Below are 16,774 nucleotides of genomic sequence, written 5' to 3'. Positions count from 1 at the left end.
GGACTCCTGGTCTTCTGAGTCCCTGCTTAGCGCCGGCGAGTTTGTCCTTCCTGGCGCTTCCCAGACACAGCGCGCAGCCTTCACCTCTCCCTCGAACACGCCGCGAAGCGGCACCCGCAGAGCGGGTGCGGCGAGGAGCAGCGGCAAAAAGCACAACCCAGCAACAGGTCAGTGTGGAGAACGCGGGTCCAGCAACAACCCTCAACAACTTTCAGGTTTCACGACTTGCACCAGAGATTCCGTACGACCCGTACCCTCACAGTGGTCTGTACGATTCGTACACATGCTGTATGACCCGTCGAGTACGATCCGGACCGTGGAATGGAGACGCGTTTCGTACGGCACACGTCAGGTAAGTGCGATTCGTATGGAGGGTCACAAAGTTACATACACACCGTACGGTGCGTACACCCCATCATCTCAGGGGTACGGTGCGTACCCCTGCGATCATGGGGTGTACGCACCGTACCCCATGATCGCAGGGTGTACGCACTGTACATCTTGCAATCATGGGGTACGCACCGTACACCCTGCGATCATGGGGTACACACCTTACACCCCATGATCGCAGGGGTACGCACCGTACCCCTGAGATCATGGGGTGTACACACCGTACACGGGGGAAGGGGTCCGTTCCGTACCTGTTTCGAGGTGTACTCTGCTTTTTCGACAATTTTCAGCTTCCATAGGAAAAGAGTTGTACTGAGGGTCGGCGGGACAAATCATACTTGCTGGGTTGGGAAAACCTGCTTCGAACCGTACAAACGTCGCTTGCTGCGTGTTCCGGCGGCGATTCGTACAGGAATTTGAGTCATACGGTTCCTGGTACGATTCGTACTGGGAGCTGCATTGGGTGAGAATCGTACTACGTCGTACGTACGGGGACGTTGCAGGGTACGATTTGTACGGGAAAGAGACTCTGTACGGCTATTCGGAGTGCTTTTTCCCGAATCGGAATCGGCCCCTATGTGTCCAACTAGTGTGCTTAAATGCTTACAAAACGCATGTGCTACTAATGCATCTTAGATGTGTAGAGGCATTGAACAAGTTATGAATCTTTGAACTGAAGACTAACTCTGTGTGCAGGTGACAGTTGACAACTTGTGCTCAGCATGTCCCATGTCGACAAGGACAGCACTGTGGTAGTCCTATGCTAAAAGACTTTGCTGTAGAAATGGCAAAAGACTTTGTCATTGTCTATCTCGGCGTGGATGGCACTGTGCTGATCCTATGCTTAAAAACTTTGATAAAAAAATAGACATTTGAGGTGAGCAGATCTAGAGTGTAGCTGGTGTTGAGAGTGCTCTAACAGGAGCTACTTTCCACCTAAACAGGAGAACTACCCAGAGTTCTCTCCTTCTTTTTTTGCACATATATTATATATATATATTCTTAAACATTTTTATGGCTTAGCACTGATATGAATTGTAATTATTGAACTGTATTATTTGATGAATGAAATTTCGCTTTTATGAACTTGTGAAATAGAATTAAGCTTAATATATATATATATATATATATATATATATATATATATATATATATATATACACACACATTACCTACTGGTAGCCAGTAGGTATATATAGTTAGGACCTAGTTTCCATAGGAAATCCCCAGCATTCTATTGGGAATAAGTTTGGCGCTGGTTGATGAATCTTCGCAAATTTCTCAAAGAAGATGGCTCGCTCCACTCCGCTCCTTCCCTGAAAGTTTGGGGGGGATTCGTCAAGTGGGGGCTGAGAAAAAAGGGGGGTCCCAAAACGTGTTTTCCCCATGTTAATTTCCATAGGACCTTTAGACTCGGCTACAGCTTGAACCGCTGAAGGGAATTACACCAAACTTGTCAAAATAGTAGTGTCTGGTACACAGATCATGCTTTTGGTAAAATAGTGTAAATCCCTCCAGTGGTTCCTGAGAAAATTAAAAGAGAAACAAATTATATATCTATAAGCGCGCACGGGTGCGCGCACCCCCGCGATTTTTCCCCCCCAAAAATTTGGGGGGGGTTTGGGGGGCTTCTCTCTTTCATTTTTGTGTTTATTTTTTCGATTTCGAGGGTGCCCACTCCTCGTTTTCCCCCCGAGAACACCGCCGCGGCCCGAGCCGCCTGAAGATGGCCGCCGCCTGGTTGTGGGCGGGGCCGGGAGGAGGTGGTTTCCGCTTCCCCCTGCCTGGGGGAAGCCTTCGATGTCCGGACCGGTCTCCCGTGCCGAGGGGGAGACCGGGTGATGCAGGTCTGAGGAGAAGTGTGGGCTGGTACGGGGCTCCCGTGTGCGGAGGGAGCCCCGGGAGAAGAGGAGACGCTTTGGCCGAGCAGCAGCGTAGGTAGGTTGGTGCGGGGATTGGGTGCAGGGTGCGGGGTGCGGGCAGCGGTAGAAGTGGGCGGGCGGGACGGAGAGAATAGTCCTACTAAAAGCGTGCATTTTTTTTCAGCTTCCACGGGCTGCTCGCATTCTCTGTTGAACTCCAGAGGCTGCAGCAGCCCCTCCCTGAGCTCGCGCAGACCGAGGGCGGCCCATTGTCATTCTGATTGAGGCGGATTATCCCCTTTGGAATGACAATGCGCCCGCCCTCCTGCCTTTAGCATATGCCAGCGAGATCTGCATGAGGTGTCTCTGGTATCTGGGTGCAGGTCATGGCTCGTTGTGCAACAAATATACAAGATGGGTCCGCAAATGTGTAATCAAAACTTTAAAACCATCCCGCTGGGGCGTGAGAGGTGCGCTGTGGGCAGTGTAATCTGCTGTTTGGAAAACACAACCCTGACGTCCACGAAGCTGAGGAGGCGAGAAAAAGCATTACATCCGATCAAGCTATTTTTTTAGACAGTATACTTGTAAAAACACTTGTGGCTGTCAAAGGCGTGCCCGAAGGTGCTTGCTTCTTCTAATGCGTTTCATGGGATATATATTTTGCTTAGTGCTCTAAGCTGTGTTTTTAAAAGTGTATTTTGCTGCTCGGTACGTGATGTATTAAAGGGGAAATCCGGCGAATATTTCATTAGTCTCAACACCCAGCAGACGTAATTGAACAAGGGAACATTGTGGGATGCCTATTGTTGGGGATTGTTCGAAATACAGGTCTTGATAAACAGAACGGGGTTTTCCTTTAAACTGCCAGACCCCTTTAACTGGAGAACAACGTGATCTTAAGCCCTCCTCTGCGATCCTGTGGCCTTTAAGGTGTGAGGCTCTGCTCAGGGGAGAAGCCAGAAAATCAAAATGCCCCAAACTTTGAACTACACTTATAATGGCAAGCAGCACGTGATGAGAGTGTCATTTGCACTCCCTAAAAGAGCGGCCTTCACTGCTCCATCCAACATAGGGAGTAGTCAGAAAATTAGAATGCCCCCCATTTTGCAGAAAACCTCTGATGCACACCAAGCAAAATAAGTAAATGTGCCCATCCTCCACTCGAAGAAGTGACGGGGACAGGAGAAGTGACGGGACAGGAGAAGGAGAAGTGAAGTGAAGGGACAGGAGAAGGAGAAGGAGAAATGAAGTGAAGGGACAGGAGAAGGAGAAGTGACGGGGACAGGAGAAGGAGAAGTGACGGGGGCAGGAGCAGTGAACGGGGCAGAAGTGAAGGGACAGGAGAAGTGAAGGGACAGGAGAAGTGCTGGGACAGTAAAAGTGAAGGGACAGGAGAAGGAGAAGTGACGGGACAGGAGATGGAGAAGTGACGGAACAGGAGAAGTGACGGGGCAGGAGAAGTGACGGGGCAGGAGAAGTGATGGGGACAGGAGAAGTGAAGGGACAGGAGAAGTGAAGGGACAGGAGAAGTGAAGGGACAGGAGAAGTGAAGGGACAGGAGAAGGAGAAGTGACTGGACAGGAGAAGGAGAAGTGACGGGACAGGAGATGGAGAAGTGACGGGACAGGAGAAGTGACAGGAGAAGTGACGGGACAGGAGAAGTGATGGGACAGGAGAAGTGACAGGGGCAGGAGAAGTGACGGGGACAGGAGAAGTGAAGGGACAGGAGAAGTGAAGGGACAGGAGAAGTGAAGGGACAAGGAGAAGGAGAAGTGACAGGACAGGAGAAGGAGAAGTGAGGGACAGGAGAAGGAGAAGTGACGGGACAGGAGAAGGAGAAGTGAAGGGACCAGGAGAAGGAGAAGTGAAGGGGACAGGAGAAGTGACGGGGACAGGAGAATTGATGGGGACAGGAGAAGTGACGGGACAGGAGAAGTGAAGAGACAGGAGAAGTGACGGGGGCAGGAGAAGTGACGGGGGCAGGAGAAGTGACGGGGGCAGGAGAAGTGACGGGGGCAGGAGAAGTGACGGGGGCAGGAGCGGTGACGGGGGCAGGAGCGGAGACGGGGGTAGGAGAAGGGAGGGGCAGGACTGTTCCCATTGGGCGCAGAATCTAGACTGATTTGCATATGGCTGGGTCCAAACTGGAATGGCATGATGAGCAAAGAAACAATGGATTTAGGCCCAGATCTCTGTACTGGGGTGAATGTGTGATATTGTTCTGCATTCAGTTGTTCTTTTTGCTATATTAATTTATGATTGAGCAGCTAGCTGGCGACATGAATATGAAGGAGCCTTTGTGGTTTTTTTTTACTTTTTCGAAACAGTGATGACAGGTAAACCTGTCAGTAGGCAGATGTAATAAGAGGTTTTGTCTATGTCCTGCCTTCCAGTACTGTGGGGGGGAATTGTTTCGCTCTTTTTGGAATTATTCATAGTCTTTAAGTATAGATATATATATTAGCTTTTAAAAAACCAATGAAATTCACTGAAAAAACCATAGGTTATAGACTATATATAGTTAGGCATTAGCCTTCAAAAAACCTAGGAAATTCACTGAAAAAACCATAGGTTTTAGCCCTTATATAGTTAGGAATTAACATAAAAAAAACATTGAAATTCCTCCTATATAGTTAGCTGGACATTTTATTGATATAAAACCAATGAAATTCGACATATAGTTAGTTGCACTAACTATATATTTCGCGCATCCGCAATCCAATGCTGATGATGTCACATATTACATCATTCATGACATGACATATATATATATATATATAGATAAAAAACCTACAGGCGACCTTATTTCTACTCAAAAAGCATTTTTTGTGCTGCCAATATCTTTGGCGCCGTTTGACAAATCTTCGCAAAAATTTCAAAACTAATGGTTCACTCAGGTCAGCTTCAACATTGAAAGTTTCGGGGTGATTCGTCAAGCAGGGGCCGAGAAAAAAGTTAATGTTAATTTCCATAGGAACTTTAGACAAGCTACAGCCTGAACTGCTGAACAGAATTATACCACATTTGGCAAAAAGGTAGCTCTTTGTGCAGAAAGCGACCTTTTTTTAAAATGCTGTATATCCGTTCAGTAGTTGCTGAGAAATTTTAAAAAAATTGTTTATATATCGGAGAACCGAGGAGTTCCGACTCCTTCAGAGCACGAGCTCACTTCTGATTGGCTGCCAACAGTCCAAACCAGAATGTGTTGGCAGCCATCTTGTGACTCTGTAACCGAGTCACAAGGAAACAGTACAAAAATGGTGAAAAAGAAGAAAAGGGGGCGGAGTAGAAACACCCTGACACCATAAGCCTGCTCAGAGGGTCCCACAGCCAAAAAAAGCATTTTTTTTTTAATCGGCCGAATTCGCGCTGGATGCGGGAATCCAGCCGAGAAAATAAAGAATTAAAAAATGAAGCGCTATCTCCCGATCTTCGTTATCCTTAAGCCCCTGTGAGGGCCAGGCCCGGGGGATACATGCAATTATGTAGCAGGGGCCCATGGGGGCCCCCGCAGCCCCGGGGACCGCCATCTCCATGGACCTTGAATAAAAAATGCTTGGGGGGCTCCAACTCCCCAACCCTACCCTGGGGGCCGCCACCTCCCTGGGGCTTTAACAAGCCCTGAGGACTTAGTTAATTATATGCGAGGGAACGCGGCCTCTCGCAGCCCTGGGGACCACCACCTCCCCGGGACTTGAATAAAAAATGTGTGGGGGGGGCTCCAACCCCTCTCCACCCTGCCCCGGGGAACGCCACCTCCCCAGGGCTTTTTGATATTTTTGAGGTGGGGGCCTCACGGGCCCCACCAAGCCTCGGGGACCACCACCTCCCAGGGGATTTGATAATTAAACACGGGGTCACGCGCCCCCCCCCCCTCCCCCCTCCCCCCCCCCCCCGCAGCCCCAGGGACAGTCACCTCCCCGGGGTCTAGCCCACCAGGTACCTCCAAGTAAGCCCCACACAGTGGGATTGTTGAGAGGTGGTCCGAGCCCAAACCCCTTTTTACACCACTCTGCAAACGCGCCTCTTGGCACATTGCTGGTGGGGCAATGAGGTGCTCGTGTCCTGAAGACCTCAGGACTAATGTGGACTTCATCCCCCAAGCAGCAGTGTGCCAAGAGTCGGGTTTGCAGAGTGGTGTAAAAAGGGTATGTGGCCTTGGACCACTCTCAGCAATCCAGCTGTGTGGGGCTTACTGGAGGTACCTGGTGGGCTAGTTGGCCCCAAGGGGCCCTCATGAGGATAGTGAACTTCATCCCCCAAGCAAAAGCGCACCAGGAGGCGCGCTTGCAGTGTGGTGGAGAAAGGGGGCGTGGCCTTTGTCCACCTCTCAGCAATCCCACTGTGTGGGGCTTACTGGAGGTTAGAGATAGGCTAGTTGGCTCCTAAGGACCCCCAGCAGCGAAGGGGACTTCAAGACCCATCCAAGAGATCGCCAGGTAGCAAGTTTGCAGAATGGTGGGCAAAGGGGGCGTGGCCTTTTATGAGAACTTATCAATCCTGCTGTGTGGTACTTACTGGAGGTAATAGGAGAGGTAGTTGGCCCCCTGGGGTGTTCTTGGGGCCAACTACCCCTCTTGTTACCTCCAGTAAGTCCCACACAGCAGGATTGCTAAGACGTATTTGGAGGCCACGTCCCCTTTCTCCACCACTCTGCAAACACGCCTCCCACGGGATAGGGGACGAAGCCCACTTTACTCCTGAGGGACTTTGGGGGCTAGGATGCCCTACTGATACCTCCTGTATGTCCTATGTAGCGGAATTCCTGAGAGCTGGTCGGAGGCCCAGCACCCTTTCTCTACCACTCTGCAAACGCGACTACTAGTTAAAGAAGCATCTTTCTGCACCTCTGACTTAGAGGTAGTTTTAATCCCCCTGCCATATTATGTACTAGGGCCTTACAGGTGGAGGACATGTCAATCACAGGGGTACTTCAACCCATAGAGTTCCCTAGTGCATGTAGGTGTTTTCACTGTATTCCAAGTGTCTTTTAGCATAGCACTGGTTCTAGGCCTGGTTAGCTTGAGTCAGTTACCACCAGTATCCATCAGCAAAATGTTGGGGGCACATGATGACTTTGCGAAAAAGGCCTCTTTCTGTACCCGTGTTGGTTCTTTCTGCATAGGTCTTGCTTCTTTCTGCACTTTTCTTCATCTTTATGGATTTCTGTTGCCTCTTTCTGCATTTCTCTTGCTTCTTTCTGCGCCTTTATTCCTCTTTCTCCACATGTCCTACCTCTGTAGGCATAGTTAGAAATTAGCATTTAAAAAAACCTTTAAAATTCACTTTAAAAAAAACCATAGGTTTCAGGGACATTATAGTTAGAAATTAGCATTTAAAAACCTTGGTAATTCACTGAAAAAAACACAGGTTTAAGGGACTATAATGTCCCTGAAACCTATGATTTTTCAGTGAATATGTATATATATATATATATATATATATATATATATCTATATATATATATATATATATATATATATATATATCACGAACAGCCTCTCTAACAAAGAAAGGAATGAGCCGCACACATTACTGTAAAGTAAAGGATTTAGTTTTAGCAGCGCTGGCGTTCCGGATGCATTTCAGTCACATTGACCTTTTTCAAAAGGGAGCCGCAGCATCTTGAGGCTAAACAAAGCACTAAAACAATTGCTCCTTTTTCAAGTGTTTGCCCCCTGGTGGGCGCCACGATGGGCTGAGTAATTAGAGCATGCTGGTCTATGTAGTGCGCTGTCAGTCCCGCAAATATTACCCTGTAGTGGGCGATGCCTTGTGAACTTACTGCATTCTCTGGTCACCGTAATCCCCATGCATACCACTTTCAAGTTGCTGGGGTTCCTCCAAGGTTCAATCCCTGGCAGCTGCCCCTGCCCTGGTTGCTTTCACAAACTCCACAAACAGGGTCCGATTTCGGGCAAATTTTGGCGCTCTTTCACAGTCAATCGATCAATCAATTAGTCCATTTATAGGGCGCGCTACTCACCCGTGAGGGTCTCAAGGCGCTGAAGGGAGGGGTTTCACAGTGGTGCCTTGCTCATGGCAGGACCAAGCCGTATAACAACATAAAGAGCCTCTCTAACAAAGAAAGGAATGAGCGGCACACAATACAGTAAAGTAAAGGATTTAATTTTAGCAGCGCTGGTGTTCCTGATGCATTTCCGTCACATTGACCTTCTTCTAAGGGGAGCCGCAGGCATCTTCAAGCTAAACAACGCACTAAAACAATTGCTCCTTTTTCAAGTGTTTGCCCCCCTGGTGGGCGCCACGATGGGCTGAGTTAATTAGAGCATGCTGGTATATGTAGTGCGCTGTCAGTCCAGCAAATATTACCCTTCAGTAAGGGTAATATAAAAAAAAACCAAAAAGGTCAAAGTTTAGTCATAATTTAAACTACACAAAAGTATAGTTATTGTTGTCTGGTCAGTGAGCTGAAAAGTGTGCAACAAGGTCTGATACTTATAATAATTTGAAGGTGGTGAATAAATTATCAATGAAATTTATAACTATAGCTTTAGAATGTTTTAGGTTTGCGTAGTTTAACTTGGTTTGTATAGGGAAAATAAGTTTTCCTAACAATAAGTAAGCTTTAACATTTGTTTTTTTATTGAATATAATCTTTTTAATGATTTTTTATAAAAATGTGTTTCAAATCGTAGAGTCGCAATTAGAGAGTTATGTGGAATGTTGTACAGTGGAGGAGAGTATTGTAAAGTCTATTGTCAGACTGGAGTATTGTAGATTGGAACTAAGTGGAGTAAAGTGTAGTGGCATATGGTACAGTGTAGAAAAGTGTTATATAATTAAGTGGCATGGTGTCTTATATAGTGTAGTCACATATGTTAGACCGAGTTGTACAGTTGATAAAGTGCAGTAAAGTGGAGTATAGTGGAGTGAAGTACACTGGATAGGGATATGAGTGGAGTAAAGTGTCAGAGAGGAGTAGCATGTCGTAGACTATAGTGGCGTGAAGTGCAGTAGAGTAGAGTGGCGTAGCACACAATCAAGTATAGTGTCCTAAATTGGAGTACTATGGTGTACAGCAGAGTGTAGTGGGGTAATTATTATTATTGGAAAGTGATGTAGAGTACAGTTGAGAAGAGTGGCATACAGTCTAATTGATTTTTGTAGAGTGGAGTGTTGTACAGTATGGTGTTGTATAGTGTGGTAGAGTGGATTGGAATACAATGTTATGGAGTACAATGGCATTGAGTGGCATAGAGGCATGCCGTACAGTGGGGTATTGTGACAGAGTAGAGCGAAGTAAAGTGGGGTGCAGTAGTATAGAAAGATGCGTACAGTGTCATATAGTACACTATAGTATCGTAGAGTGGAGTAGAGTGTTCTTCAGTGGCATACAATATAGTACAGTGGAGCAACGGATATAGACAGGAGTAAAGGGTCAGAGAGTGTCATACAGTGTAGTACAGTGTTATAGAGTTGAGTTGCATAGAGTACAGTAGTGTGTGAAACAGTGGAGCTGCGTAAAGTGGATCCGAAGAATGACAACAGGAGGAAGGTCCTTCTCCTACCTGGCCGCCAAGACCTGGAACTCCCTCCCGACCGACCTGCGCCTGACCCAAGACCACCTCGCCTTCAGGAAGAAGCTCAAGACCTGGCTGTTCGGGTAGTAGCAGCACCCCCCCCCCCCCTAGCGCCTTGAGACCCTCCGGGTAAGTAGAGCGCTCTATAAATGTCTATGATTGATTGATTGATTGTTGTATAGTAGCGAATACTGAGGTAAAATCTCGTACAGTGGAGTAGAGTCCGGTGGAGTGGTGTAACGTGGTGTAACGTAGTGTGCATTAGGGTACAATAGAGTGTATTGTTGTGTCGTAGAGTAGAGTGGCATGGAATGTAGTGTACTGGCGTAGAGTAGGTAGAAAACTGTGATAAATTGGAGTGGAGTATCGTACAGTTGAGTGGCGTACTGTGTCGCATAGAAAAATGGCGTATAGTGGAGTTGAGTGTAGTACATTAGAGTGTGCAGGCATACAGTGGAGTATAAAGTTGGACAGTGGATTATATGGGGATAGAGTGGAGTAGAATGTTGATTAGTGCCATGAAGTTTAGAAGACTTTTATAGAGTAGAGTTATACAGAGTGGAGGAAAGTATCATACAAAGGAACAACGTAGAGCGGAGAGGCATACACTGTTTATTACCATAAAGTGGAGTAGCTGTATAGTGGAGTGTAGAAGAGTGGAGTGGCATGGAGTAGAGTAGGGTACAGTGGATTAGCGTAGAGTGGGGTGGCATACACTGAAGTAGTGTAGAATAGAGCTGAGGAAACTGTTATAAATTGGAGTGGTGCCTTATACAGCTGAGTGGAGTGCTGTGCCGTACAGTGCGGGCGGGAGCAATTTTCTTATCTGTTTCCCTGCCTGCTTCAGTGTAGGCAGGAAAACAGATGAAAAGCCCGCTCTCTGCTAGCAGGAGCATTTTTCATGCCCCCGCCAACTGGGAGTGGACTTAGTGTTTGCTCTCGCACGGCAGAAGCTTTCAAATTGTTCCGCCAAGCAAGAGCAAACACAGGTTTACCTTCTGAAGCCAGTGTGGGCAGGGATACTGCTAAGTCATGGGGCTGGGAACCCTGGGATATAGTTGGTGCCAGCCCTGAGGGATGGGGTCCTAAGGGCCATTTATGGCTTTAGGAGGGGGGCCATGTGCCCCCCCCCCTCACATGTCTCTGCACAGCCGGGCCCCTGAGGTTGGGGTCTCCAGGGAGGAAAACAGCCTGAAGGGTGTGCTGAGCAGTCTTCTTCCCTTTTTTGGCATGGCCGGGTCCAGAGGGTTGTGGTCCCTGGGGTCGAAATGAGCCCGGGAAGGGGGGTGGCGCCTCTCTCCCCCTCACTTTTCACAGCCAGGCCATTGGTCCCTGTGGCTACAATCCGCCCTGGAAGGGGGACCCCAGGGGGTGGGGTTTCCGGGGTCAAAGTTGGCCCAGCGAGGGTGGGCCACAAAATATTTGATAAATATTTAAAATATTGAATAATTAATCGCCCTAGGAGCTGGCCCACCTAGAGGATTAGTAAAGCTGAATTAAAAAAAATACATATATATTTGCTCGATCCTCCTTGGATTCATAGGGAAAAAAGAAAAAAAAACATTTTTGGTCCATGGCGGGTTACCTGTAGAACTCCACCACCTGGCCTAGGGGCTAAGGGTATTCATACTCTGCCCCCTTGTGTTTGTTTGTTACGTTGTTCTTGGGACTCAGGCCGAGACCTGAGTCCGAGGATGGCTGCCAACACGTACTGGTTAAAGTGTTGGCATTCTAATCAGATCTCACCAGGAGATCTGTTGATTCCGCTGAGGATTTGCATCCCTAGATACACATACATATTTTCTTTAATAACTCCAAAACTACAGGACAGATTCACACCAAATTACAAAAAGAGATCTTTCTGGACCAAGATCTAGTTTTCTGCAAGTTTTGAATAATTCAGTTCATAGGATTGGCCTTTAGTCGTTTTCAAAATCCCATAGGGAAATTGAAAGGGGAAAATAAGTTTATGGAACCGCCCCCCTTACCCCTTTTTCTAGGCCTTGCTTGTCGAATCACCCCGACACTTTCCATACAGCAGCTGAGGTGACTGGCGTACTAGTTTTGAAAAAGTTGTGAAGATTCGTCAACAGGTGCCAAAGTTATTAGCAAAATGCCGAACGCTGTTCCTACGGTAAGCAAGTCCTAACTATAAATAAATATACATACCACAAGTCATGTACATTATCATTTTCCCCTAAAATCCCAAGCTTTGCTCATATCAAATGCCATAGTTGGTGATGCCATGTTAAGAACTGTATGGTTTATGCCCATCCCAAATCCCCAACTATTTTAGTGATCTCACGTTCAAGACCAAAGTAAACATTTACCTTTTCTTCATCCAAGTGAATTCCACTGATTTCAAAGTCAAACATGAAGAGCTCTGCCACTCGTCTAGATTTGAAAAAATAAAATGAACAATATTTTAAGATGTCTTTTCTGCACAGGTACAACCCATCCATTCTTCCCTAACAATACATTCACTCGGTCGGAAAAAAGAAAGTCTGCAACCATTTCAAAAGTAATGCGTTTCAGAAAGGATCCTTGTACAGGCAATAGTTTTTTTCTCACTGCTTTGGTTGAATTTTCTAGGTTGTACACATCTGTAAATCTTTCAAAACCACACTTCAGGAATTGTGGAAGTAGTCTTAAAAACATTATGCCACATTTTAACAGATACAAAAGGGGATGATGGACGGAGCGTTTGAGCCAATCAAACACTCACCCCCAGTCAACTGATCTGGGTTTAATCCATCACCATTCTTTAGCTCACTCAGCCATCCCGGTTCAGACATGGCCATATGCAAATCAGTCTGACCCTGTGCCTCGCCTAAATTGGCAGGGTATGCTCAGACGTGAGTCCCTTGCTAACTTGGATGAGGATTATGAATCCGAAACCGGTCCCAGGATGCTTGTTTCCGGTCCAGGGAAGACATGGCTTGGCAGTTCAGGCTGGACTGTTCCCATGAGGCAAAGGGTCAGACTGATTTGCATATGGCCATGTCTGAACTGGGGTGGCTGAGTGAGCTAAAGAATGGTGATGGATTAAACCCAGATCAGTTGACTGGGGGTGAGTGTTTGATTTGCTCAAACGCTCCGTCCATCATCCCCTTTTGTTTCGCTTTGTTCGCCCTAAGTTGTCAGGGTATTCTCAGACGTGAGTCCCTTGCTCACTTGGCCACTGGATTCAAAATAGCCTGGCTGATGAGGATTATGAATCCGAAACCGGTCCCAGGATGCTTGTTTCCGGTCCAGGGAAGACATGGCTTGGCAGTTCAGGCTGGACTGTTCCCATGAGGCACAGGGTCAGACTGATTTGCATATGGCCATGTCTGAACAGGGGTGGCTGAGTGAGCTAAAGAATGGTGATGGACTAAACCCAGATCAGTTGACTGGGGGTGAGTGTTTGATTTGCTCCAACACTCCGTCCATCATCCCCTTTTGTTTTACATTTTAACAGATGGCACAGTGATTAGGTACAGTGTTTAGAACAACTTTGAGATTCCCATCATCGTACAATTGATTTCTGTAGGCACTACAACCACTTACAATTCTGATTGTCGAGACTGCAGGTGTACCTTTGCTATCTATTTACAAAGCTGCAATATTGTGTGTAATCTTCAGCTTATAGAAATATTCTATCTAAAAGGTGCAGTACCATATTGCTCCATTGTGAGACAGCTCCTGTGAACGGCGTCTGAAGAGCATCGACCTCTCCACCCGTGGACCAGCCATTCTTCTGGCCGCCCCGCCAAACCGGCGTTATTCTAATCGCCAGACGACGGCTATCCCGCCTAAGACTTAACTGACTTTGGCCATATATCTGCTCGCCTACCAGGCAGAACAAAACCCTGAAGTGCACGAACGAAATCCTCCGGTACATATTGAAACTACAGCCTCCTGCGGTCCGAGTACACATCCTGGACTCCCGGAACCTTTACTATACTACCCATCCCTCCCCCCGAGGACGCATACCTTTAAGGCATGCAACGCAATACACTCGCATAAGAGACTCCGGCTGAGTGCACGCTATGCTTCGACTCTGATGTATTAGATACAAACCTCACGCAACTCAGATGACCAACATAGACGCCTTGACTGAATACCAATTCCGGCGCGTATATAGAATTACCAACCATCCTCGCCAAAAAGAAACGATTCCTCACTGAAGAGCGACACGCGTTGTTGACACCAACCGGACCATTCCACTTGAAGAAAACTCTACTCCATGTTACCAACTTGGTGTTGTTAAAAAACTTTGTTCAGGCAAAATTATTCTCTTGTCCTGAAGATGATCCCGTTATAACCGAGCTTGGGATCGAAACGTCGACTCCTTTTAGAGTAATTCATACATGTAACTCCACTACATTATTGTTTGTATCAGTAACTCCAGGATACACTGTCAATGTAAATTAATATCAGTGACCTGCAAGCTCACTCTGTTTGCCTGATATTTCCTTTCACTTACCTTTACTTTCTCACTTTCCCCTCTGTATGGCACAGGACTGTGCCCTACTATAACCCCAATGTTTCGGGTTATGTGTTGCATTTTGAGATTAAACAATCTGTCAAATCATTAAATATTCCTTGTCCGGCTGGCCAAGGAACTCTGAAATATATAGAAGTCCACTGTGGTCTATATACATTATTTGTGCTCTCCCTTATTCTTGTATGCTCAGGACCGCTTGTTGTTTTGATAAATACTTGATACCCATGGTCCCGAGCCACTTAATGGGTTCCCCTTGTCCCTCTTTAATGTACCTTATTGTGTCATCCTTACTTCTAGTCTCTCCCAACTGGGCTTGTGGTCCTGCATTCTTCATAGGTTCTACATATGGCAAACTGAGAATTAGACTCTTAGGCCCATTTCAGAAGGTAGTGCCTGCAAGGGGGTGCAGATGGGATAATCGTTCAAGTACAGAAGGTATCTTAGATCACAGCTGGTGTACCTCTGTTGATATGGCAACATACAAAAGTGTGAATGTCTCCAAGGTGTCCACCAGCTGATCAGTCGTATCATCATGGGACATCATTTTACCTCAAGTAACAGAATTTGCCAGGTACAAATGTTAACTTAGCCAGAAAAGGTGTTAACCCGGATCATCATAAAAAATATGATGAGGCCAAAGTTGACAAGCCAGACAAGCAGGCTTCATTTCCAAACATCATCTCCAAAGGAAGTAACACCATTACAGTTCGAGGCATTTATGTGTACAAGTAGTGACATCACTTCCTCCCTTGTCACTAATTCAAATCACTGCCCAGGTCATCCCACCCCTCGAGATTCCACAGCAAATAGCAGACAAAGACATGGGAATTTCTTTTTTAGGCCCGTTAGGCTCAGGATGGGTCTTGGGCAAGACCCCTGCTCCAATGCACCCTACAAGGTTAGAGATAATCATGTGCCTCACCCAACCCACCTCACTACCATTACCAACATTCAAACCCAGACCTAGACCTAAATCTCAAACTGTATACTCGCAACACAGACTAAGCCTCATTCACATCCTGCAAACCACCACACACCGTCGAACTACCAAATGCACATTCCCATCTCCTGCTCAACAATGCACTCGATGATCCAGATAACGCAGACCTCATCATCTATCAATACTTTGATAAATTCTTCATCATAGACACAGGGCTTACCCCACATACTAGACCATGGGTAGTCAAATATTTTCTCAGGGGCCATAAAGTTTGGTTGTGATGTGACTGACGGCCCCACTGATAACTGCAGGGTGGAGGTGGGGGAAAGAGAGGAGTGGGGGTGCGGGGTGAGGGGCTTGGCAGTAAGGTGGGTGTAGGGGAAGCAAAGTATATACATACACACATCTAGTGGCAATTGAACAATATGGAACCAGAAAACCTGGGATTATTCCTGGCTTTCCCACTTTACCAAATTGTGCGATCCTAGGCAATTGCTTTATTTCACTTTCCCTCCTTTTTCTTTATAATCACATAAGTGGACCTCAAAATACATGACTTCACAATGTGCATGCAACAAAACGTTCTTCTATGTTTTGTTTAGTAAACTAGAAGGTTGTTCATGTATAATAGGAGCCCAGGTCACTCAAAGAACGCACATTACAACGGACTTGCATCTTAGTTCACTATTGCCATTGTTGTCAGCGTGGGGGTTATAACGTTTCTAAATTAATGTTTGATAACTATCACTTTCAAATAATATTTCTCAATGCTCTAATCTAATCAGATGTACTAAAGTGAAACAGATTTAAATGTTAATGAAATACACTTGGAATTGTGAAGATACCATCATATTTTTACTCTTTTGCTGCAAGATGTCTTTAAAAGTGAAGGTATTTCTAAAGTTAAAGTTTTTTCTCCAGTATTGTATCTTTTGTAGATTCACATGCTTGAATCCGACTAGTACAATAAGAAAGGTGGTGGGTAGGCGAACCATGACTTAAACCTATCGCATCAGAAAACAAGAAAAAGAGAAAGAATATGCATACAAATGTACAACCAGTATGAAAAGAAGAAAGGAGGCTAAACGCCGCCTACCCTAGGCAAAGAGACATTGAAGTGCAGCTTGTCCAACAGCAATATCTGCCTTCTTTCAACCATCAACGTTGTAATGCTTTATGAATGTGTGAGCGTTCGCCCACGTTGGTGCCCTGAATATGTAAGGAAGGCATGCTCCTGCCAGCAGGGCTAAGGAAGTCGCCACTTTCCTAGTTGAGTGAGCTTGCACTATTCGCAGCAAGCAGGCAGCTAGCCTTTTTAAACAACGTTTAATGTCCAGTGAATGCAACACCCTTTCCGCTGCGAAGTATGGATTAGGAAAGAATGCTGGTAAGACAATCTGTACATTGAAGTGTTAATCTGAAGGCACCTTAGGTATGAAAGAAGGGTTAATGCATAGAATGACCCTGTCCGGCAAAAATTGAAGATACTTTTTTTTTATAGTACAAGCTTGGATTTCACGGATAGGGCTGGCTGACGTAATGGCCA

The 16,774-nt window shown here is 46.3% G+C and overlaps 1 protein-coding gene across 1 annotated transcript in view; it reads right to left on the bottom strand.

Moving 5' to 3' along the window:
• MIPEP (mitochondrial intermediate peptidase) overlaps positions 1-16,774 on the bottom strand; it is an 833,321-nt gene that overhangs the window by 751,436 nt on the left and 65,111 nt on the right. Inside the window, exon 5 of the mRNA XM_086935192.1 lies at positions 12,130-12,193. Within this exon, the coding sequence (XP_086791318.1) occupies positions 12,130-12,193 (64 nt within the window). The remainder of the gene's footprint in view (positions 1-12,129; positions 12,194-16,774) is intronic.

Source organism: Lissotriton vulgaris, chromosome 8, assembly GCF_964263255.1.
Source record: "Lissotriton vulgaris chromosome 8, aLisVul1.2, whole genome shotgun sequence".
Classification (NCBI taxonomy): domain Eukaryota; kingdom Metazoa; phylum Chordata; class Amphibia; order Caudata; family Salamandridae; genus Lissotriton; species Lissotriton vulgaris.
Note: the sequence above shows the minus strand (reverse complement) of the source record. Positions and strands in the feature narration are given on the sequence as shown.